Genomic DNA, 23,144 nt, shown 5'->3' with positions numbered 1-23,144 from the left:
CTAGCAAGACTGCCATGGAAAAGATGTTTGGAGAGCTGGGTATCAGGGGTTGTGGACTTGTTGAGGGATGAGCCACTGCATGGGCTATCAACTCAATTTCTGAGCACTACAAGGGATAAAATGCATGGCACCAGTGTTTCTGAGTCCTGAAAGGCTAACTGTAGAGGAGGTAAACTCTTTCAGGTCTTGTTTTAAACCTCGCACACTGTGCACCTGTTGTTGACCAAAGGAAAAATAAATCCCAGTGAGAAATGATGGAACACCCACAGGTGGGCCTAATTAATGTATAGACACACCTGGGGTGCACATGGTGAGGCATTTTACCTTTTTAGACTTTGTGGGTTTCTGGTGTGTTTGTACATCTGTGTATTTGCACATAAAAGTCTTATTGTAACACCAGTATGACTGGGACCCATCACCACCACACAAATATAGAGGTAAATATGGGTTTTGACTCCAGCAACTGAGAATTTAAGCACTACAGCTCAGCATCTGAGAGCAGTAAATCATTTAGCATGTTTAATGCTACATTGTCCTTCATGGAGTTACAACATTGATTTTAAAGCTCTTAATTACAGACCCATCAATCCCAGGAACAAGGGTTTCATATCTTTCAATCAAGTAAAGGAGCCTTCCTGACTGTGGTAGTATCTTCAAGGGAGATATCAGAGCTGAGTGTGGTCTGGATGTGGTCAGCGGGAGAGCAGCCCTGTGTTATTCATAGAAATATGGCAGGTATGCAAACTCCTGATAAGTTTCTAAACTGCATTCAGGTTTTCCAAGAAGAAGTCCTGGCAGTTTTTCTTTCAGAGAGGAAAGGGACTGGCATAAAGCACATCAAAGGGGAAGGGGAGCTTACCACTCGGAGAAAAAAAATCCTTTCCTTCCTTGTCTCGTTTTGGCGTAGGGAAAAGTGACAAACAAGTTCCTACGTTTCCTACGGCAAGGTAGGCAAAGCACAGAGCCTGAGACACCGTACCAAAGGGACGAGCTGGGAGGTCAGCATGAGGCACAGTTCTGCATCACGAGCACCATGCTCTGCCCCTGCCAGCACAAACTCACCAGGTACCATCTCACAGCAATTTAATTCCATGGCTTTCTACGGGAAGCATCACAACATCCCCTTTCAGGGAAAAGAAAGAGGGCTCCAGCAAATAAAAGGGCCAAATTACCTGAATGCAGCAGGAAGAAATATGAAAGGACACATTTAACAAAGAGTTTGTGCGGCTTGCTAGGTTCTGTCATCAGACGACGGGCTCCTGGCCGAGGAAGGTCAGAGCGGCACCTCTCTGCTGCAGCGTCTGAGACGATGGGACTCATTTATGCTGAGTCTTGAGATCAAAATCTGCCTGTTTTGGTGATGCCTTTTTCCCCCTCCTAATTGTGAAGGCAAGCAACTGTTGGAATTGAGAACTGTATTTTCTGCAGTCATTTAGAAAAATAAATGGAAATGGTGCAGAAAAGGTGAAGTAATGAAAGAATTAGCTATAACAGAAGCAGGTAGGTCAATCTATTTCTCCACCAGTTGTGTCCTGCAAGCTCGAGCAGCCCCAAAGGCGGGGGAAACATGGGGATTTCAGCTGCCCCCTGCAGGTTCTCCAGTCGGGACTGCTCTCAGAGAAACTTGGGAGAGACACAGCTGGGAGAAGAGGCCCAGACCCAGCACCAAGTCTTTATGGGATGGTGCCTTTATGCCCAAGTCTGAGGCAGGTGTGGCGGCCACGGCAAAGCCAGCCTCTGTAAAGAGCTCACACATAAATGAGCCTCCCCAGTAGGCAGGTGCTGGAGAGCCAGAACAGCAGGGTAAGGAGTGACCAGGAACATATCGCAGACAGTCACCAGTAATTTTGTTCCCCACGTTTTGTCTTCCTGCACTGGAAAAATCCTGAGAGATCACGGATGGAGCATAAAAAAAATGGATAAAGAAGGCTTAATTTATAGGGGAGCTGCAATTTTTAATCCTGTGCCCCAAAGAAACCACTGCCTAGGCAGCCAAATCCTATCTGCAGTGAGTAATGAAGGCAGCACAGACCCCCATAGCAGCCCCATATATCTAAGCTGGTGAACAAGCAGACGCTTTAGCCTTCTCCGCCCAGGAGGCTGAAATTCCCCTCATGAAGGGCCCTCTAACATTAATTGCAAAGACACAACCTGCCTTTTTATAAGACAAATTAATAATTTCCTTAATCCATCATCAGGAAATGGAAGGCTTTGATGCTTTAATTCCTTTCCTGTGACCATGGCAACAACAAAAAAAAAAAAAGGAGGGGGGGTTGTTAATTTTCTCATCCATGAGAATTTAGGCAAATAGCCTGTTAGCATTCTTTGTCTGTAAGTGAGTCTTTGCTGGAGATGAGTCCAGAGAATTAAAACAAAAGGCAGGTAGCAAAATTGGGTGCCTGGGACATGATGGCATGACAGTAGGAAGGAAACTGGGGATGGGCTCTACCTGCCCTGCCAGGAGGTCAGAAGGGAGATGCAGAGGGGATGTAGCGCTGTGATTATTCACCTCAGTCCCGTCATCCCCGAGGGAATAAAACCAGCTCGCCAAAGCGTTGTGCTGAGGGCGCTGAAGCCCACTGCAGCTCAGGGAGAGTGAGACCCGCTGAAATCAGTGTGGACTGGGCTACCTTCTCCAGAAAAAGAAACAGCACTGACATGGACACAGCCTCTGTGCCCTTTGCCTGGGGGTGCAGGCTCACCCCAGGGTGCACAGGCTCATCCTTAGCTCCCCATCGATCAGCTTCAGTGGGGGCTGCGGGAGGACATTGGTTTCACCCCCACCATCTGTATACCAAAATGCTTGTGGGGCTGCTGTGAAGGGAGGCTCCTCTGCCAGAGCTTGCTTTAGTTATTCTGCAATAACTAAAGGCTGGATTCCTAGCGCTTGAGTCAGGCTGGATGGTCTGAGGGAGGCTGATTCACCCAAGTTTGACTTTGCTGGGATGAATGAAGCCAAGGCTTTGCCCGAGTGAAGGTATCAGAGCAAGGATCTAACAAGCATAATCCCCAAATTGAGCACGCCGTCCAGCTGGGAGGAGTCCGCATTCAGCTGCTGTTAGGAGGCAGTGTCTTTTCAGGTCCTTAGTTCAAACCCTTGTGGTAGGCTGACTTGTTCAGTCAGAGGAAATGCTTCTCAAGGGTTCATGTTCCTTTGCAGTCTGGGTGTAAGGTCCTTTGCTTTCTAACACATGCTGTCAACACACTCCTCTTCCCAGCTGCTAAAATACTGAGAGCTTCATAAATGCTGAATAATACCTGAAAGTTTTCATTTCACAGCTGCTGTGGGAATATGAAGTGATTACAGGTGGGAATAGGAATAGATTTGCAAGCTTTGAATGGGCAAAGAAGTGCCAAAGGGCACCTCTGCATTCAGCACTGAACAGCGTTGTGACCTTTGCTAGTGACAGACATTGGGACATGTCCCTGGTCTGCAGAGCAGACCTTGGTTGCCAAAAGTATTTGAGTGTCTGTGGTGAGACTTGGCTGGTAGGCATTGTGAAGCCAAGTTTTATGAGCTTCATGAAGCAGCCCTCCTGAAATAAGAGCCTGTGTAACCAAAGAAGAAAAGCGACTTTGAAAGACACTGACCTTGTTCGACCAGACGTCAGGGTTTCCTCACCAGCGGGTGCCACTCCAAGGATCTTGTCCTACACAACATCTTGGTTTCTCCAGACAACTGCTGACTGGCTGTTGCATTTTTCTGGATCTTTAAAACCCAAGGCGGCACTTTGCCGATAGCGCTGAGAAATAGGAAATAGTTGTTGCAACCCTGCGTTTCACAAGGCCAGTGAGAAATTTCCAAAGAGGATACCTCAGCAGTCCCGAACCAAGGCTTGTTTGTTTACATTCAAAGAGTAACAAAAATAGAAATGAAATGAAAGTAGAAAAAGTATCCCACCTCTGAGGGAATGGGAGATGCAGACAGACCCTAAAATCACACAGCTCAGGGACAGGACTCTCAAGAAGAAGTGCCAACAGAAGATGATTTTCTCTTGTAAATTTGAACACTGATGTGGTATTAAGATACCTGAAAGTAGTTCAGTTATTCTGCCATTGCAAACTGAACTTCCCACAAGAGAATTACAATTAAATACATTTAACTTTCACCATGTGCTTAATCTGCATTTCTGAAAATGCATGTGGGCTCGTTTAACCTCTAGGGAACATTTATTCACTGAAGATGGCCAGTCACTAACTGATCCCACTTCAAATTAATACCTTGCCTTTTGTACTCCATTCCAGCTACAAAACCCAGTTGTGAAGGAGTATGTGGATACCTACTGCAGTCAGAGACTTCTTTGGCCAGTGGCAACCTACCTGCTTGGCTGAGCATATAGAGCTGGTGCACTTTTTAGTTTGGGCAGGATGAATGTTCTCAGGAAGGCAGAGAGGTGCACGGACGCATGCTGTGTTTACTGTTCGGGAGATGATTAGTTTGAACACATGCATGCGTGTGGGCTTAGAGGATTAAGCATGATTGTGTGCTGACAGTCAATACTATTTGCATTTTATCATGTTTAAGTGATATTAACACAGAAGTCATGATGCAATGCGTTGCAGTTTCATTCTCCACCATTACAGCAGTTCTCCCTTGCAAGTGCAAATGTACTGGAAGGCTGACCTAAACGTAGGAGAAGCTGAATGCTGATCCTTATCTTAATGAACAAATACAATTAGCCAAGTATAAGAGTGTCAGGTATTGAAATGATCCTTTATAATACCTCCTTTCTTTTATTTCATGGTGCTGATCCTCTCCTGATGGTATCAGAGCAGTATCTCATCACGGCACCTGGCAAAAACTACCTGAGTGTCCGTGCTGCATCATATCCAGGCAGTCTGTCCAGGTCCAGGCTAAGCAGACATTTCTACTGTGGTTGGACTTCCTCAAATGTACAATAGCCTTTTAGGATACCCTAGGGAAAAAAAATAAAATAAAAAAAATTTAATGCCTTTCAGCTCAGCTTTCTTGACTGTCTCAAAAAGTGGAGAAAACTTCATTTCCCTCTACAAGAGGTCACATAGTAGCGATCAACACTGAAAAAATGCTTACAGAGAAAAGAGATGGGAAACAGCATGGCTAAAAATGAACCTCATCAGATGCTGATGATCACTCCACTGACAATTTATGATAATGAGAACATGAATGAAGGGGGTCTTTGTCTCCCTTTGGGGACCTGTCTTGGCAAAAGTATGGCAAGGACAGTGACAACTTTTCTTTATTTTGGTTGCTTGATCTCCTTTGATTTACAGTATTTTTTGTAATAAGCCAAAAATGTCAATCTTTCATGAAGACCCTACTGCTAGCCTCATCCCGTCTAGAGTGAGGTTTCTGCCTAGAAAATGAGGGGGGGAATAATGGATTTCCATAGGTGGAATGTTTTAAGAACAGGTTACACACACACTTTTCAAGGTTGCAAAATTGTGTTTGCATAAGCTTTAGTTGTATAATCTCACCACTGAGTACAAGTTATAAGAGTTGATGCTGATCCAGACTTGATTCCATTGATTAATAGGCACCATGTGCAATGCATTTATGCTTTGGGAAGCACAGAGTTCTTCCCCCTCAGTTAGGGCAGGGGACATTTTGCTTGATCAGAGCAATGGAAACTTGAATCTTTGCGTGATTCTTCATCAAAGAGACATCTGGGACTGGCTGTCTGGGCTTTTACAGCCAAAGAGCTACATCAGAATTGATTGCCCAGACTGTTTCAAACTAGTCTTCACAGACTGCAATGAATAAGACTTCTTGTGGAGGTTTATTTTTAGTCTCTTTCAGTCTAAAGTTTTCAAAGCAACAAAAATTGTTTTACCTGCTTATGCAATTATACAAGCGCATCCTGCTTGATCTAGCCTCCTTCCCTAGCACTTTTTCAAAGAGGCAAGTAGTTTTGTCTGGATTTGACAACCTGATTTAACTGAAGAACTTAGGGTTAGATTCAGGGGAGGTTTAGGCATGGAAATCCCTGATTTCTAGATCCCTTCTAGATCTAGATCCACCAGCATCTTGTGAGCTGCACTCAGATTACCTGCATGGTTCATGGCGAAAGTTGGGTGCTTCATAGCTAGACCTAAAGGAGTCCGCAGGATAAAGTGGGATCTTCCTGAAGTGAGCACTCAGCTGCTTACATTCAAGCACGAGGAAAAGTGGAGGACAAGGGTGTATCTGCAATTCTCTCTTGCACTAAAAGCCCCTTGAGGCTGAAGTGAGGCAATCCTGTCTGCTTGGGATCCATTGTCTGAAATCTTCTCCTGGAGATTGGTACCTACGCCCTTTCTTTCAAAAGACTACACACAGATCAGTCTTTTAAAAACAAAGCAGGAAGAAGAAAAGGTGGTGATAGCTTTTATTATATAATGCCTTGGTATTCAAAGTATATGCTGAGGAAGTGGGAGGCTTGGGTTCCTCTCCCGCCTCAGCCCGAGGGGTTCAAACCCATGTCTCCCACATCCCATACGAGTGCCCTAACAACCAGGCTGGAGGCTACCTTGGGTGGAGGATCCTCCACCCCTGCTTTGAAACTGCACCACTCGGCAGCAAGGAATTTAAGACTCATGAGGCCGGGCTGGTGGGGGGGAGGGGAGGGAGTGAGGGAGCGCGTGCATGCCTCCGAAACCTCGAATTGAGGCCAGTCACCAGGGAGTGGGGAGCCCTGGGCTCTCTCCTCACTCCCCTGACTTTTGTTATCCAAGGACTATTGCGTGTTGACTGCAGGTGCAGTCACATATTTCTCCGCGCAGATGAATGGTTACAGCCTCCAACTTTCTCTTCCCTTGTTGGCACCATGACTCTAGGAAAGGTGTTCAGTACGGATAACCAACAAGTGGAGACTGTCTTTCTTCCCACCCCCCTGGGCACCCTTCACCCTGATGGCACTTTCCCAGGGGACAGTAAACGCAGGCCCAGAGCCTTGAAGACTGAAGAGGGCCAGGCCTGCTGTTCACAGGCTGAGCGCTTCTTCTGCCCCGGGCTGCATGGAAATGGTGGGACCTTCCTTCACCCCTTCCCCATCTGCTTGGTGGGTGTGCACACGTGCATCTCTCATCACATGGGGAGGCTCCAAGTGCAGCTATCAGGAGCCCACCAAGCCCCTAAACAAAGAAATACCTGGTTTCTCCATGCCAGGAAGGCTTAGGTGGGAGTTAGGCAACAGGCTGCCCACCTTTGTCAGCTCTGGAGGTACAAAGAAATGTGGCTCTTAGCACCTGCATAAGCTCTAAGGTAAGTAAGGTATTTCTAGAGCTTTCAGGCAATGGCAGAGTTAAGTGGCAGTAGAGTTGAGTTTTCCAGCAAAACTGACTGGACACATGCACTTCAGTTCAGTTTATTTCCATTGGTTTTGATCCTACCTACAGCAGAGGAGGTTTCTTTCTGCCCAAGCGGGCATGCTGGGTGGCAGGCGGGGAATTAATGTACCCTCCCTGATGTTAGACAATAAATCAACTCCTCACCAAAATTCGGGATTAAGCGCAGTCCAGATAAATCAAAGTGGGAAATTCAGCTCTTTCCTAAACTTCAAGGCAATGGATTAGAGAAGAGAAACACATTCAGCTTTTAAGAAAGCCTCGTGACTCTTTCAGTTATGATACGATTAGGTGTTAAAACTCTAGCGGGGCTGATATTTTTCCCAGTGTAAAATCAACTTTCTCAGTTAAAAAAAAAAAAAAAAAAAGGAATTATGCAAACAATTTAACAGCAGGGGCCAGTCTTTATTACAGTCCCCTCAGGATGGGCAAATTAAAGTCCTGAACAGCTACCAACAACAGTAGCCACAGTTACAGTAACAGGGCTTAAATATCATTTGAGCCTGGCAACTCTCACCAGCAAGAAGTCACAAAAAAAGCACATTATGCATATTAATACGTGATAGAAGTTTGCCTCAATACCAGTTTCAGGGAAAGGATCATCGCCTCTTGAGAAAAAAAAAAAAAAGCTGGAGGGAAAAGCAGCCTTTCTGGTAAATCTCTGACAACAGCATCAGCAGCTCTGACTGGTTTGTTGCCATTACTCTTCTGGCAGCCCAGCAAAGCCATCTCCCAGAGATCTACACGTCCCTCTGTTAAGTAATCGCTGCACTCGCATTCATTACATTGCAGCAAAGGAATCCCCATTAGCCAATTAACCGAGCCTTTAGGAGGTCCTTGTAAGCGCTGCCGGCTGCTGCACCTTCCTCACAGCCCAGCCTTCGCCCCAGCGTGTGGCCTCCAGAGAGGAGGCAGGAGAGACTTGGTCTGCCATGCTGGGGCCTCAGAAGGAGGCCTGGCTCCCCTCATGCCCTGGGGAGCTCTCCTTAGCAATGTCTCCCACTCGGAGGGCTCTTCCTCTGCCAAAAGGAGCCCGATGCCTCCCAGCAGGCCCAGCCCTGTCCGTGCACTCCCGAGGATGGCACCCGAGGGGAGCAGGCTTCAGCCGGGCCTCTCCCCGCGCCTGGCACAGGACAGGCTTCTGCTCCCGCTCGCCCGCAGCGCCGGGCCTTTCACTTTCTGCTTTCAGCGACGAGAACGGGTTCTGCACAGCGTCTGTCGCAACTTCTTACAAGCACTCAGCTACACGAAGGCCTGACCCAGGCAAACACAGAGCAGTGAGGCTCCTTCAAGGCCCCGCACTTTCCAAATGTACCCTGTCCCCATGGACCGCAAGCAATTCATCACGTTGTGTCCCCCGGTCAGAGCACCTCCATGTTCTCTCGAGGCTGTGATCATCTCTGTCATTTGCAGTGAGAAATGGAAGCAGAGACTTTTCCATAAAACTATTTAAAAAATGCAGATTTGCTTACCTTCTGTGCCGATGTGTCTGCATGACGTGACATGCCATTCAAGCAAACCTAGCTTTACTGACATGGATACCCACAGAAATGAACACACATGTGCATGCCCAAAAACAACTGTAAAAGTTTTAAATTCACAAGTACGAACATTTACACCCACTGATGCAGACACAACACTATACAGTTTCTCTGATCTATTATATTACTCAGAAATCTATATAAGCATTAACCACATACATACATTTATTTGTGATCTTCACAGAATGCTTAAAAGTAATTGCAAAAGGATTTGTTGAGTAATTCAAAAAAAAAAAAAAAAAAAAAAAAAGCAATGATTGTCAGGAGATGACCTGGTTGTGGGAAGAGGCACTTACTTAATTCACTGCATGAATGACTCACGGTGAATTACTTGCATAACTCCACTTGCGGAAATCACTACTCTGCAAAAGTGCATACATGTTAAATCAACCAAAGCACAGAGTGGTCCATATTCTTGGTACAATGTGGTCTTCTTGCCGGTACAGAATGAACAAAAAATCTAGCTAATCTCTCAGCCTGGCAGGGAGGTAGGGGAGAAATCCTCTTTTTTGCTACCTTGGCAATGTTTCCAAAAGAAAGTTGTACAGCACTCCTTGCCCTATTCATGCCTGGCATTTATGTTAAAAAGAAAATCTGGGCTTGTAATATTCAAGAGCAAGCTCTTGTTGACAGTGAAACTTTAACTAATAATTCTTAGGCTCTATTTCCCACCCAATTCAATTTCATGTTATAAAAGGTAATTATGGTTCTTTCCTGGAAAATGCAGAGCTCTGTGAAGAATGTCAACTGGCAAGAATACTAGCAAGATTTGCTTTCTTCAGGCTTCAGGCTCAGGATAAGTCCCTCCTTTATTTGCTATTTGTGACTGAAGGTACAAAATTTACCGGAATTAAACAGAATGAACCATTTTTTACTGCTCCTCACCTTAATTTCCCATAGCAATTCTAAAAACCTCAAAAACAAACAAAACACACACACACACACAAACGAAAACCATAGCTTATTTGTAAGTCTCACGTGTCTGACACAATCCTACAGCCGTACTACACATATCAAATTCACATGTTGGAGTGACCAGGTGATACATGTGTACTTGGCTGCAATTCAGTAATTTAGACTGTGTAAACTGGGAACTTTTATCTGGGTATTGTTAACGCATAGGCTTATTCTAGTATTACAGAGCTCTTTTGCTAGGAGCTTTACTGATTATAAGGAGAACCTTGGTCTATAGGGAGGCTCAGTCCCATGTTGCACGAGGAGCAGCTGCAGTAGGAATTTTTGGGTACATCGAGCATCCCATCCTAAAGCATACGTCCACTTAGAAATTGCAGCGCTGAGGGCAGCAGCATCCTCGGGGAGGCAGAAGAAATGTGTTTCCTTTTGTAGGGCAGCCTAAGTCCTAAAGCACCAACTCTGCAAACAACAGGCCTGTGTGCTGTGGGAGCTGGAGTCTCAGCTGCCACCACCCAGCCTGGTGGGTGGCAAAAGCAAACTGATCCTGCTGCCTGGTGAGACCCGAGATACCCTGAAGCAGGAGCTCTGAAGTAGAGTCCCCAGCTCTTCTTGGTGTTTATGCAATTTCTACTAACTGTTGTTGAACAAAATGGAGACGTACTCCCTGGAACTGGGACCAGAACCTGGGATTTCCTTTTCCCAGAAGAAACATAACACACAGCATCCGGCCCCAGTGAGGAACTGGGACCCCTTTCAGTATTTTTGCCCCCCAGACTGTTGTGTTACTGACCACACAATTCATTTAATCATGGCGAATGTTCCTGCCAAAACCATCCTGAGGTTAAGATAGCTGCACTGCGGTTGCAAGGTGGACTTTTGGTAGAAACACGAGAATTTTTTAACACATTCTCCAGCATCATGTTATAAAAGGACAGGTGACAGTTTACGTTGCATCAGTCCTAGAACTTGCTACCCTGGGGGATTATTGACAAATGCATAATTGATTTCGTACTAAGAACTACATCATGATAATACACACAAGTGCTAGAGAGTTAGTAGACAGGAAGAAACTTCAAGCAGTTTTTAGAAATGAGTAATTTTACAGCATCTTGTTAAATTAACAAACTCAGAAGTAAAGGATTGAGAGATGACACCAGATTTTGGAGTTGTGCTGTAACCCACTTCACTTCTGCGTCTATTAACTTTATCCAGTCCATTTAGCTTGTTAGCTGTTTGAGGCACAGACCGTATCTGATCTGTACTTTTGCAACTGCAGGGGTTCTTCCTTAAAGTCATATAATGATTTCTGAAAATCTATTTGAATTACATTTTAGTCGCTGCCATTGAGGCAAAAAGCTTGAAAATGTGATCTGTGAGATCTCAGACAGCGGAAGAATGGTAAAAAATGAGCTGAAATGTATTATTCTGTGTTGTATCTCATAATGGAGGATTTTCAATCCTTGGAGTTGGCAATGACACAAAGAGGTGCTTGGAGCTTTTGGGCACAACCTGTACTTTGCTCAGCCCTGCGTTTCTGCCTTCACCCACACATTCACAATGATGACAGAACTCGGCACGCTTCTGAGAAACGCTTTTTATTGTACAACAGGAGCTGTCATGTGAATGTCAACAAAAGAAATCATTCCATAGCAATAAAAAAGTCAAATTATTACACAAATGCAAAAAAAAAAAAAAAAAAAAAAAAACAAACCAAACCAAAAACAGAGTTAAAATGATGAAAAAGCAGTGCGATGTTACACAATGTAAAACATATAGAGAAAGCCACATTCTTCTGCTGAAGTATCAGAAGCTCATCACCATCACAGAGAGCACGTGATGTAAGTAAATAATTTCTCTTTTTTCCCCCCTCAAAAAAAGGGGGCAAACTTCAAAGTGAGATGTTTGGAAGGGTCAGATTAATACAAAAAGCAGCATTTTCAGTAAAATATTTATACCGTTTGGATCCTTTGTCCCCTTCTCGTTCTTTTTGCAATCTTATTTCAAGCACGTATTGGGAAAATTAAAAGAAACTGTCAATATCACTTAAATAAACAGCATTCCTGATCTTGGTCAGAAGAAGGTCCTCCACCTTCCAAAGAGGGGTATGAGCAGAAGACTACACCCATCTGGCAAATGAGCTCTGGTTCAGCTCACCAAGCAGAATTTTGCCCTTAAACTAAGCAAAACCTGAGATAACCAATTCTTAAGAACCATGTTGGCATTGAGTCTCCCAGTAGTCTTTTATGGAGGAGCAAAGAGAGACAAAAATTAAGGTCTGAAAAAAAAACTGTTCTTTAGATCGGAAGTAGAGGCTGTTCCTAGACTTTTAAACCAAACAAACAGCAGATCCACAACTGAAGACTTGCAGCATTACTGCATAAAATTATACCCGTTAGAAATAAGACTCTGGAATACTTTAAGGCACCTCAAGGTGAAGAAACATTTTAAAGGCTTTAATAACTCAGAAGACTGAGTTCTTTTTCCAAGATCCCCATGAAGGAATGTAGCTAAAAATAACCAGCTTTACTATTTCCAAATAAAGCATGAAATTTTTCAAAGTGGAAGTTTACAACCATTTGAACCTTTCTTTAAAATGAAACATAAAACACCTTGCTGGAGAGATATTTTGTACGTTTAACAGATCAAAACTTCCAACAAAGGCCTTTTTCATACCTGACCTGAGTTTGGCCATTCAGGTACGGTGCACTTTCTCGTTCACATGAAATTAAACGGGTGGGTCAATCTTAACAATAGTCATCTAAACAAAAACAACACTCAACAATAAAAAAACAACACAATCTAAACAAAAAATCTGATTAAAACATTTTTGTTACTTTAAACTAAAAAGATGGACATAATTGCAACAACAGACACAGGTGACTCACTATCAGTTGTTCTATTCAGAAGTGTATGGTTTTCAAGTGCGATTTTTAAAAAATTTGATTTTTGATACCTACAGCTAGTAATGTCCTGTCAAAACATGTGAAGAAGCAGAACCAGCATTTTCAGAGATACCTAGCATTTTTTGTGTGCATTCAGAAAGCTACAGGATCAAATTAATTCTAGCTTATAGATTGATAGCTAGATCTGTCAGGGTCTCATACCAGTGAGTCTGCAGCAGCCAGCGTTTTGGAGTTCTGCTCTGAAATATAACTTCCCATAAATTCATTTCAGAGCTGAAATGACTAAAACTGTAATTATACCCTTGATTTACACATGCACATCTCCTTGGTTTTGATAAAAATTAAAACCAAGGTATATGGCCAGGAGAATGTACTGTTCTCTTAAGAGTATTTAGAAGTCTTAGTGTCATACTTATTCTCGTGGAAGAACTAACTATTTAGAAATCAACAGAATTCAGTATCGTAACACACAGCTAGACCCTGTGGATATGTCCAAACTGCTCAATAAACAAGGTAAGCACACGAGCTCAAGCGCCAGCCCCTGTTACCAGTCTCTCCTACTTGGACTTGGCTCACTCCAGCTTTGTTTTGGCGCGCTCCAGCTAGATCTCTCCACGACAATGCTCGAGCAGAGTTTGGACATGGTTCATACTGTGGATCCCTTCCAAAAGGCAGTTACAGACAAGCACGCAAGGCTGAGCTTTCTTCACACTACACAGTCCCCCAGCATTATGCCATGTGACTTTACACAAACACTTCTCTACATCTTCACATACCTCCGCAAGACAAACACCACTCTACTGAGCTGCAGAATAGACCTATCCTTATTTCAGACTATTTGAATTGAAAAGATAACAAAACACACTAGATGACAAATGTGTGCTAGGAACATAAGGGGACCGCACAAGCCCAGAGAAGACCAAGGGCAAAGCGATACAGAAAAGGGGATGTGGCTGGTGTGCTCTAAGAAATAGCTATGAGCTTGCTGCTTAGATGAGTCAATCTGTGCTACTCGGCTTTGGGGACATGCAGTTGTCCCTGACTGCCTTTTATTTAGCACCAGACATAGCACAAGACTCATGTTATGCATCACTGCACAAAGTCCAATTCCACTGCTCTCAAAGACTTTTGTTGTAGTCAGCTGCACCCCACAGAAGAAGTCTCCTAACCTGCCAAAAGAAAGCTAGGGGCAGCATTTCAAAAAAAGCTAGGGGCAGCTAGGGGCAAAATTTCATTTTGTAACTTCCTGCTAACAGTACAGGAGGATGTTACCAGCAAGCCAGACACCCAGTGTTTGCCTTCTTCCCCCTCCACCCCAGCTGGTGGGAGCGGAGGCAGTAAGAGGACCTCCCCCCTCTCCTGGTACCTCACAGCAGGACAGCGAGCCCCACGGCAGGGAAGCTGCTGCAGCAGGAGAATAATGATGATTCTTCCCCTTGCCACCAACTTCTACACGGGACAAAGTCCTAGATGAGCCCCAGTCCTCAGGCATAGGCTTCGGCCTCAATTTAGTTCTCGACAAGGAGAGAGTAATTTTGTATTTCAGTCAGTTATTTGCTGGTAGAACAGCTTGAAACGAGAAACATTTGCGTTTGCCTTACTTTTAGACCGCTGGGTGAACATTGGGTAAATACCATTTATCTTACAAAGGTAATGCAAGCATCTTCAAAATATTTTTTTAAAGCACGGTATTTTCTGTGTCCTGAAGAGATGTGTTGCTTTTTAGTGTCTTACTTTAAACAGTAAGATGAATAGATTTATTTGGTACTGGACCTCAAAGGGTAGCAATCTCACTAAACATGAAAAAAATCTGAAGCAGCATAGCACTTGCTTGATATTTTAAAGTAGGGGAATAGTGCCTTTATGTTAAAGTGCTTTGCTAAATCAGGACATAACTTACAAATACAGAATCTCCCTTGCACTGCATTCTCCTCGCTATTAGCAACAGGCATTCAAATCTACAGGTTGTACTTTCCTACCTATTCCAGTAGGATGGTAACTTCAAACAGCTCGAGTTCAACAGATGCAGTTCAACAGATCCCCTGATGCAAAATTTTAAATATACTAAGGCTAAATATTTTTAACATGTATTTAATGAATTTGTTGTGTACCCTGCAGTTACAGCTTTGGCTTGAAGGCACAAATATTAAGGCACAATAAATGCAAATAACGTATACATTTCAATGTGTTGTGTTGAAGATAACTTTGTACTACATGGTATTTAGGTATAATGACATGTCATTCAAAGATTTCCTCAAGTTATTTTAATACTTTTTTTCTTTGATAACCTGGATAAAAAGAGGAATGTATGTTAAATTATTTAAATATTTCTTCAGTGCAAATGTGGTAATTTTCTTCTAAAGTATAGAAGATTGAGATTGATTTTTTCAGCATTTCAGCCAAATAAAACTTATATTTACATTCATGTTGAACAGCACTACTTGAATTATCAAAAAAATTAGTATATAGTACTTTTTGCTATCAAAAAAGGAAAGTATTTTTGGCTTGTTCAATTCTTTTTTCTATCAACCTACATGACAACTTATGACAGGTAGAAAGACAGCTGTGTTAGACAACTAAGATGTCCGCTACCAAATCTACTGTTTAGGCACAGCTGTTGAGGTAAAGTGACACTCAACAAAATTTGTTTTTGATTGCTCTCAAAACATCTCCGAAAGAGGAAAGGGATACATTCCAATCTCTTGTTTTAACAAATTCCAAATATGCACCCTAGACCTGTTAGGTGTCCTGCACCTGTTTAAATAAAAGAGATCTCTACCTCCTAACTTCCAAATAAAAACTGAGTCTGCCTAATTTCCTTGGCAATACAAACATAATCATATCTGGAAAGGAAAACATATTGCACTGAAATTGAACAAACAGGGACAACAAAGATTTTCTTCTCAGTATTAAATAGAAAGGATGTCCAGTGCAAAGAATCGCCCCCTCCCTTTCCTCTCCCTTTGACCCTTGAAAACATCGAGAGTTTGGATGTTCTCAGCTTTACATTCCATGGAAAACAATCGTGGTTATTAGGAATCACAGTGCAGTTTCAGTTATGCATAATCCTGAGGAAGGATCCAGCGAGGAGTCTGCAGCAAGCTGACCGTTCTGAACAACTTCTGGATAATTCTTACTGAAGTAAACCTAGGGAAAATATCAGATTTTGCATGTCATTATACTTGAAACATCTTTTAGTTTAAAATACAATTTCTGGAGATAAATACAGAACAGATAAATACATGCCCCTAAGGAATCCAAACAGGAACTTCAGGTTAGGAGTACTCAGTAACTGTGTGTCACTGAAAAATTAGTAAAATTACTGTATGATCTTATTATAACAAAGTCTAAGAAAAACCCCACACAACCTGTAGATCCACTCAAATCCTGGTGATTCAGATAAATAGATATATTTTATCGCTTTACATTAAACTGATAAGTAAAATCATTTTACTAGCTCAAAACATGGAGATAAATTAAAAACAGGCTGACAAAGAAGCTGCGAAATCTTGCGTCCGCACAAGGGTTTCTCATTTTCACACATAAAATGAACACAATGGATTTGGATGTTAATATCAGGTTGTAATCCCTATATTTTACAAACTATGATTGACAACCATTGAAACTTCGAGGTGTATGTATGAAATATCCCAGCGTTTAATTTGTGCTGCAGAGCAGTTATAGGGCCTATAGAAACGTGATCTCTGGATAGTGAGCCACAATAATGAAAGAAGAAGCAAAAGCTTTAACAATGACTCAACCAAGCAACTTCTCTAAAATGTAAGATGATACCAAATAATAGGACAGTTCTTTGCCAAGCCTTTGAGTTCTTGAATTCTACCAATTTCTAGCTGAACTAGAAGAGATACAGGTTTCCTGATAAATGTATAATCAGAACATAAAGGAAATGAAATGCTGTCAAGTTTCACTGTTCCACAATCATCAGTTTTTAGTAGCTGTATCATATCTCTGTTCCTTGACAGATGCGCATAACAAAATGAAATAATGTCAAGACTTGTGTGCTCTTATCTAAAAATGTGTTTGGGTGAAAAAGGACTTCAAATGCATTTTTTTCAAAGAAGAATGTGAAAAGTTTTGTTTGAGTCTTTAAAAACAGAAAATACACTATCTTTCTGAAGCTGACACATGTCATGAGTTGGGTCTCACAGTCATACTGCTCTGACTACAGCTTATGAAATATTTCTCCAATTTATATTTGAGAGCATTGTCAACAAAGTTTGGTTTGTTTGATAGTAATGTCCTTTTCATACGTATGAATGCACGTATAAGACATGGGGGATAAAAGAGAAATAGCTGTTCCATGGAAACACCCCAGTAAGTACCACTGTCGCCTTTTGTGTACACACACTAATGCGGGATATACATATCTTCAGAATTTACAGAGAATATTAAGGTCTGATTTGAACCAACAGCAGGACTGGGAGGCCTGGTGGAGGAATTCCTCAGGAACCAGCCCCGATGGGATGCAACTGAAGAGAGTTATTGGGGTGCCCGCCGCACACACACCGCAGAGCCTGCAGCCTCAGTGGTGTGTTCCCATCCTTTTCCCAGTTTAAAATATAAAACTCCAGAATACCTTTAACGTAGCTTCTGTGATTTTTTTTTTCAAAGTTAACAGAAAACCTTGGCACATTACTAGAGACCTAATGAAATGGCAGCTGCTTTTCAACTGTCTCATTGCAATTCTTCCCCTGAGCCCAATCCCTCAAGATACTAATGCTCAAGTCTTGTATAAAGCTTCTTCCACTGCCAACAGAGCTTCAACCTTCTTGCAAGTAATCACTGCGGTCAGATAACACCTAGTGTTTTAATATTTACACATCTGTCAGAGCTTTAAAATAAAATCACTCTCACTTTTCCCTCAAAGTATTCAAAAACTGATTGATCAAAAAAATGGCCCTATCCTGATGCTACCAAAGCTTGTGGAAAAGCTTCTCTGTGCTTACAACAGGATGGAGAACATAAGTGTTTTTTTTTTTTTTAAATCTGAATAACTAAGCAGTTTTTTTTAACTGTTTAATTTCTCACTTTCCCACAGGATTTTCTCCTAATAAGCTTATTGTAAACTGAACCAAGACAAAAATATGGTCTCATGATGCCTAGCATAACTCCACTGCAGCTCATAGGCTACTTAAAATATACTCAGCAGTCTCCAGTCTGAGCTTTGCCTGCATTGCTTTCTTTCATATTTGCACAAAAATCAGGGATACCGAGTGAGCAAAAGAGACATGCAATGAGCAAGCCTGGATCAATTCAGAAGCCTGAGCTAAGTTTTCAGCAAGTGTGGTGATCTTGAATAGTTAAATCTTTCAATGCTTAGCTATGATAACCATGACTTTTTTTTTCCAGAAAATTAATTTTTTTCAAAGGTGTCCCAAGTTAGTCTTCCAATTTGAGGTGTGCAGTCCCTCTTATTTTCACCTAAAGGATATATGCAGAAGTCATACTGTTCCAGAAAATTTATTTAAAGTCTCACCTTACTGAAAGAAAAGCTCTTGGTAACAAGTTTGTTCTGCACAAGCTTCAGGTCCAAAATGCAATAAATCATATAACCATTGTCAAGGCATGGCCACGTTCCAAGCCATTTTACTTAGCAACCTCCTGTAACGCCTTTTGAAAAGTATGTATATATGCCATATTACCATTTCTTTTTATGTGCAGCATGCTGTTTTTCAGCAACAGAAAAAAGCTGTTCTTCATAAAAACAGTTCTTAGTAACCGCAGGAGGAATGTACGAGACCAGCAGCAGTACATGCAACAGACTCACAGGTGTAAAAAGAACAGCCCCCAGAATCAGCTCTTCTGACTAAGCAACTTCTCTGAACATATGCATGAAGCACAAGGGGCAGCAATAACAAAATCCTTGAATTAATGTCCGAGTCCTTTAAACAGAAAGAACTGTAACTGTGCTTCTGGGTAGCTGTTGAATGGAGATATAGTCTCTCGATTCCCATTTTTTGGGGCTGAGTGTGGATAAGCACCATGCTTTTGCATTCTTGGCAGATGCTAAAGCTTGTATCTGCCTTCTAGCCTGGGAGTTAGCAAACTTTTTCATCAAACCACATTTCAGCAGAGACTGGTTCCTGGATCTCTTCCCTTCCTGTACAAAATCACGTAACATTGATGTGGTAACTGCAGATGACTATATGGGCAAGTAACATCAGGCAATTATTTTTATATATTTTGAATTATCTTTGAATGCAGTTGTGCAACTGGGGAGGACTGCAAGGAAGGAAGGAGAGACAGCATGACATGGCTAAACCTCTGTGCATGACAGCTGAACAGCCTCACCTCTAGCCATTGCAAGGATCAAGTCCTAGGAAGCTGGCTTTCGCTTTGCAGACAAATACTGGTATCACGAATTAGAAGCCATCCTTTCAAACAGCATTTATGTAACCTCCAGATTGTTATGCACATCACAAAAAACATGTCTAACCCATTCCCTTTAATAATAAAATATAAGAAGCTACATTGCAGTAAGGACAGCAGGACTCATTATGTCGTTTAGTTAAGGACAAAGCTATTTCCTGAGTTCTGCGATCAGTCCACACATGAATTTATAGTGCATGCTCTCAGCTGCAAAGCTTCACTTGAAACACTCTTTCAAAAAAAACCCCAAAACGCTGAGTATGAACAGACACAGAAACCTTTCCTGATCTTCAAAATGTCCAGTAAAACAGCCTCAATACACGAGCACGCAACCTCCACAACTGCACAATTTTTCACGCTTTTCCAACTTGCCAGACATGTGTCTATTTTTACTAGGAAGTAGCCAAAGCATCTGCCATTTTGTTCCCTGCCTTTTTATGTGTTGCTTCCTTCCTAATGCTCTCCCTTTTTTTCCCCAGGAAAGAGCTTGCAATTTGTGTCACCATTATGTGTGCATCAACCAGCTTGAGGAGAAGAAAGCGTAGAGGATAGCCATAAGACCTTTGCCTCTTGTGTGGAAACTCTCTTAGGTCACTAGATCCCTAACATCCGTATCTTACTTGTACACTTAAGTAAAGTTACATGAATATGGATCACGTTGCTCCCAAACCAAGCACTGCAAGTCTCAGCGGCAGCAATGCTGAAACTTCATTGGCAGAAAGAAAAATACAACCTTGCTCTGGACATATTGTATGCTGACTTATCACAAAAGAAAAAAAAAAAAAAACAAACAAGAAAAAACAAGAAAAAAACCAAGGCAAAAGCTAGTCAAAATGAGTTCCTCGATCACAGGTCTTTTTTTTTTTTTTTATCTTCTTATCTCTGCTTCAGCTTTCCATCTGAAAAGTGAAGATGGTATAGCCTCACCTCAGAGGCATATTATGAAAATTAATCCGTTGATGTTTCTTAAACACTTTGATTGCCAGAGGAATGCTCACAATTACATTAATAATTCTATACTCAAGAGTAGGATTTGAATAGTAAGCAGTAAATCAGGCAGAGCCTTGTAAGGAACAAGGAGGCAACAAAACATTCAACAGCTGTTTCTTAATTGAGCACTATTCATCCTATGTGCAGAACAAAGCAAGGGTACAAGAATGAAGTAAGAGAAAGCAAAAAAAAACAATACTGATCGCACCCCCAGAGACCATAATACAATGTACTGGTACTGAACTTCAAACTAACTCTGGATGGGCCTTTTAGAAAATACAGAAATAAGAGAAGTAAATGCTGTATTCTGCAGCCCTAACATGCTTTTAAAGCACATTTTTGTAAGACACGTGCCCAGCACAGGTGCGTTTGTCATATACTGTTTACACGTATCAGTGTGTGTACATACATAAGGATGCAAGAAATCCAAATAGTCTTTCAACTCAGTATATAAACACACTTATCGTTTGGAAGCCTGTGTGTATCCCACTAAAAAAAGCTCAAAAAATGACGGCTTAGCCTTGCAAAGCCAACAGATTCTTAAATATAGTGGAATGCCTACTATAACCTTGAATATGCTAACTTGTGATAAACAAACTGCAGAGACAAACTTAATTATCACTTCTAAAATTACCCGTTTTGCTGTTTCAAACAGAGAAGCTGCTTCAGTCTTGCCCACTTGTTGCACCATTTTGTAAAACAAGCCATCTTTTTCTTGCAGCAAAATGTAAGGTTCACCATATTCTTTTAGTCTTCCAGCATCTAAAACCTGTTAAATCAGCAGAAATCAACTTATTAACATAAGAAATTAAAAAACAAATGCTAGAGACTATAAGCAAAAGGGGAATGTATGCACCTCAGGTGCTAAGATGAATTTTGTATCCTGAAAATGAAATATTATATATCCTCTTCAAACAAGCATGGCACTTTTTTAGTTTATAGACCTGTTGTACGATTTTAGAGTGCCCTACAGCCATTCTACCTATAGGAATTCAATGCAAAGTTATGCAGAATATGGAAATACAATGTTTGTGAAGCCAACAAAGCAGATTATCAGATTCATTGTGTAAGAACGAAAGAAGAAGCCGAAAATGGGCTCTGAAGTAAACAGCTGTAGGTATAAACCACGCAATAACCACCAAGACGGTTAAAGGAGAATAAGTAGGTCTTTTGGATTAGAGGAGGTGAAGATGTAATTAAAGAAATTGAGGGTGTTGCTAAAGAAATACACAATTTCTCACATTGCTTTTTTGCCAACTATATATTAGAAAGATACTTACCCATAACCTATTCTTTCTAGATAAAAAGATCAGATGTCACAAGGGACATAGGTATCCAAGAAAATGAGAGGAGAAGGAAAAAATAACAGAGAAATTAAAAAGGCATTAAGTCAGTATGTCACAGAGGATATACACAGTCAAAACCATTAGAAGAATTTAAGAATATGCTGATTGAACCTGTAAGAAAATACTGTCATACTAGTGACTATTTAAGGACTGCGTGGTAGCAAATATTGCACTTACATTTTGAAGAGCCTTAGGGGATTATTCAGGGAACTTTTAGACTAGCATATATATATTTTAGGTAGGACGGTGATTTAGACAAAACAATTACTAAAACACAAGTAGAAGACACATAGATCAGAGGTAGAATTTGTTCACCATAATTTTAGTAAAAGGGAATTTTACCTCACAAATTCGATAAAATTCTTAATGCACAAGATGAAAAGGGAGGAACATTTTATATGCATTTCCAGAAAGGTGTTCAGTGTAACTAAACAGTTATGCTACAAGGGACAAAAATTATTAAGGAATTCGGGTAGAAAACAAAGATTAGAAATAAACAATGTGTTTTTGCTGTTTGGAAAGCTGAAAGGGTAGGAACTGGTAGCTAACAGAGTGCTCTGCAGTAGCTACATATCTGTTATTCATCAGAAAAAGGAGTAATCAGAGAAGTGACACAGCTGCAATGACACAAAAAAACATGTAGGTAAGTCTAGCCCAGAGGAGATTCGGGTACAACTAAACTAACCTAAGAGAATGAGAAACACAATAGCAGGGGAAAGTCAATATTGACAAATGCAATACACTCAGATACTTCACTGGCTTATAAATTAATGGTATTGACTCAAGAAAGAGATTTGGGTTTCACTCTACAAGTTTAGTACTCTAGTCCATGTGTAGGAGCAGTGAAGTTGAAAAAAAAAGAGGTTATGTGAGAAAAAGTAATTCAGAATATTTTTGTTCTTATGTAAATAAAGAACTGACTACACATGGCATACTGTTGAAAAAGATATTGCCACAACAGAAGGACTTCAAGGACTCACAACCAAAGCCACAATTGTGGTGTACATACTTGTAAGAAAAAAAATAAAAATATCTAAAAGGCTGCATCCATTGATTTCAGGAAAGAAATGAATAAAAGGTATTATGAGGACAACTTCCAAAATAACAGAAACAGTTTCCAAACTTATGTTTGAAAGAAGGATCTCCAATAAGCTTGGAGATAAATTCCAAGTCCTGTGAGGAAATTTCCAAATGTGCAATTTGACTGTGCAACTCATTAGAGCAAAGCATCTTAATGGCCAAGAGCTCAGCAGAATCTACAGGCAGACTGGACCCCCTTCAAAGACGTAACACACAGGATGTAGAGCAGTTGAGCTGATCCGTTCAGCTGCACTAGTGCAAAAATTACACGCTGTTGAGATCTCTGTTGAGTTGTTTGACACCAAGGACCAAGCACCAGGGGAAAGACTCCCACTGCTTAACTTCTGATTCAATTCAGTATATTGCATGTGAATGTAGAATAACTCAAGTGAGCAGTAACAGTGTAGTTACATCCAATTTTATAAATTGTATGCCCAGAAACCTACAAAAAGTTATTCACTATTGTCAAAAGCTGGTATCTTTGAGCACCCAGCATATACCGTGATTTTCTTGCAAGCGATTTCCAATACTGTTCGGTATATAGCTGAATAAAGTGCTAGTGGAAAACATTAAAATATCATTAATGTTGCACAGCACAATATAAAGTAATTTAATATTCAATAGGTGCAGTATTTCACCTGCAAAGGTACACTTGTGCATATGCAGGTTTTTCA

The 23,144-nt window shown here is 41.4% G+C and overlaps 1 protein-coding gene across 4 annotated transcripts in view; it reads right to left on the bottom strand.

The window, feature by feature from the left end:
• Window positions 1-11,342: 11,342 nt before the first annotated feature.
• Window positions 11,343-23,144, bottom strand: part of ABCC4 (ATP binding cassette subfamily C member 4) — a 153,014-nt gene continuing 141,212 nt past the window's right edge. For 3 of the 4 annotated variants that reach the window (XM_050716991.1, XM_035564878.2, XM_035564876.2), the window contains 2 exons: window positions 20,679-20,813; window positions 11,349-15,811 (listed from right to left, as the gene is read on the bottom strand). In XM_050716991.1, coding sequence (XP_050572948.1) covers window positions 15,704-15,811; window positions 20,679-20,813 — 243 coding nt within the window. In that variant the 3' untranslated portion in view covers window positions 11,349-15,703. Of the gene's footprint in view, window positions 15,812-20,678; window positions 20,814-23,144 lie in introns of all 4 variants that reach the window. The other variant, XM_035564875.1, reaches the window with a different exon arrangement.

The sequence above is a fragment of the Cygnus atratus genome, chromosome 1 (assembly GCF_013377495.2).
Source record: "Cygnus atratus isolate AKBS03 ecotype Queensland, Australia chromosome 1, CAtr_DNAZoo_HiC_assembly, whole genome shotgun sequence".
In the NCBI taxonomy this organism is placed as follows: domain Eukaryota; kingdom Metazoa; phylum Chordata; class Aves; order Anseriformes; family Anatidae; genus Cygnus; species Cygnus atratus.
This window is presented reverse-complemented; position numbering and strand designations above follow the sequence as displayed.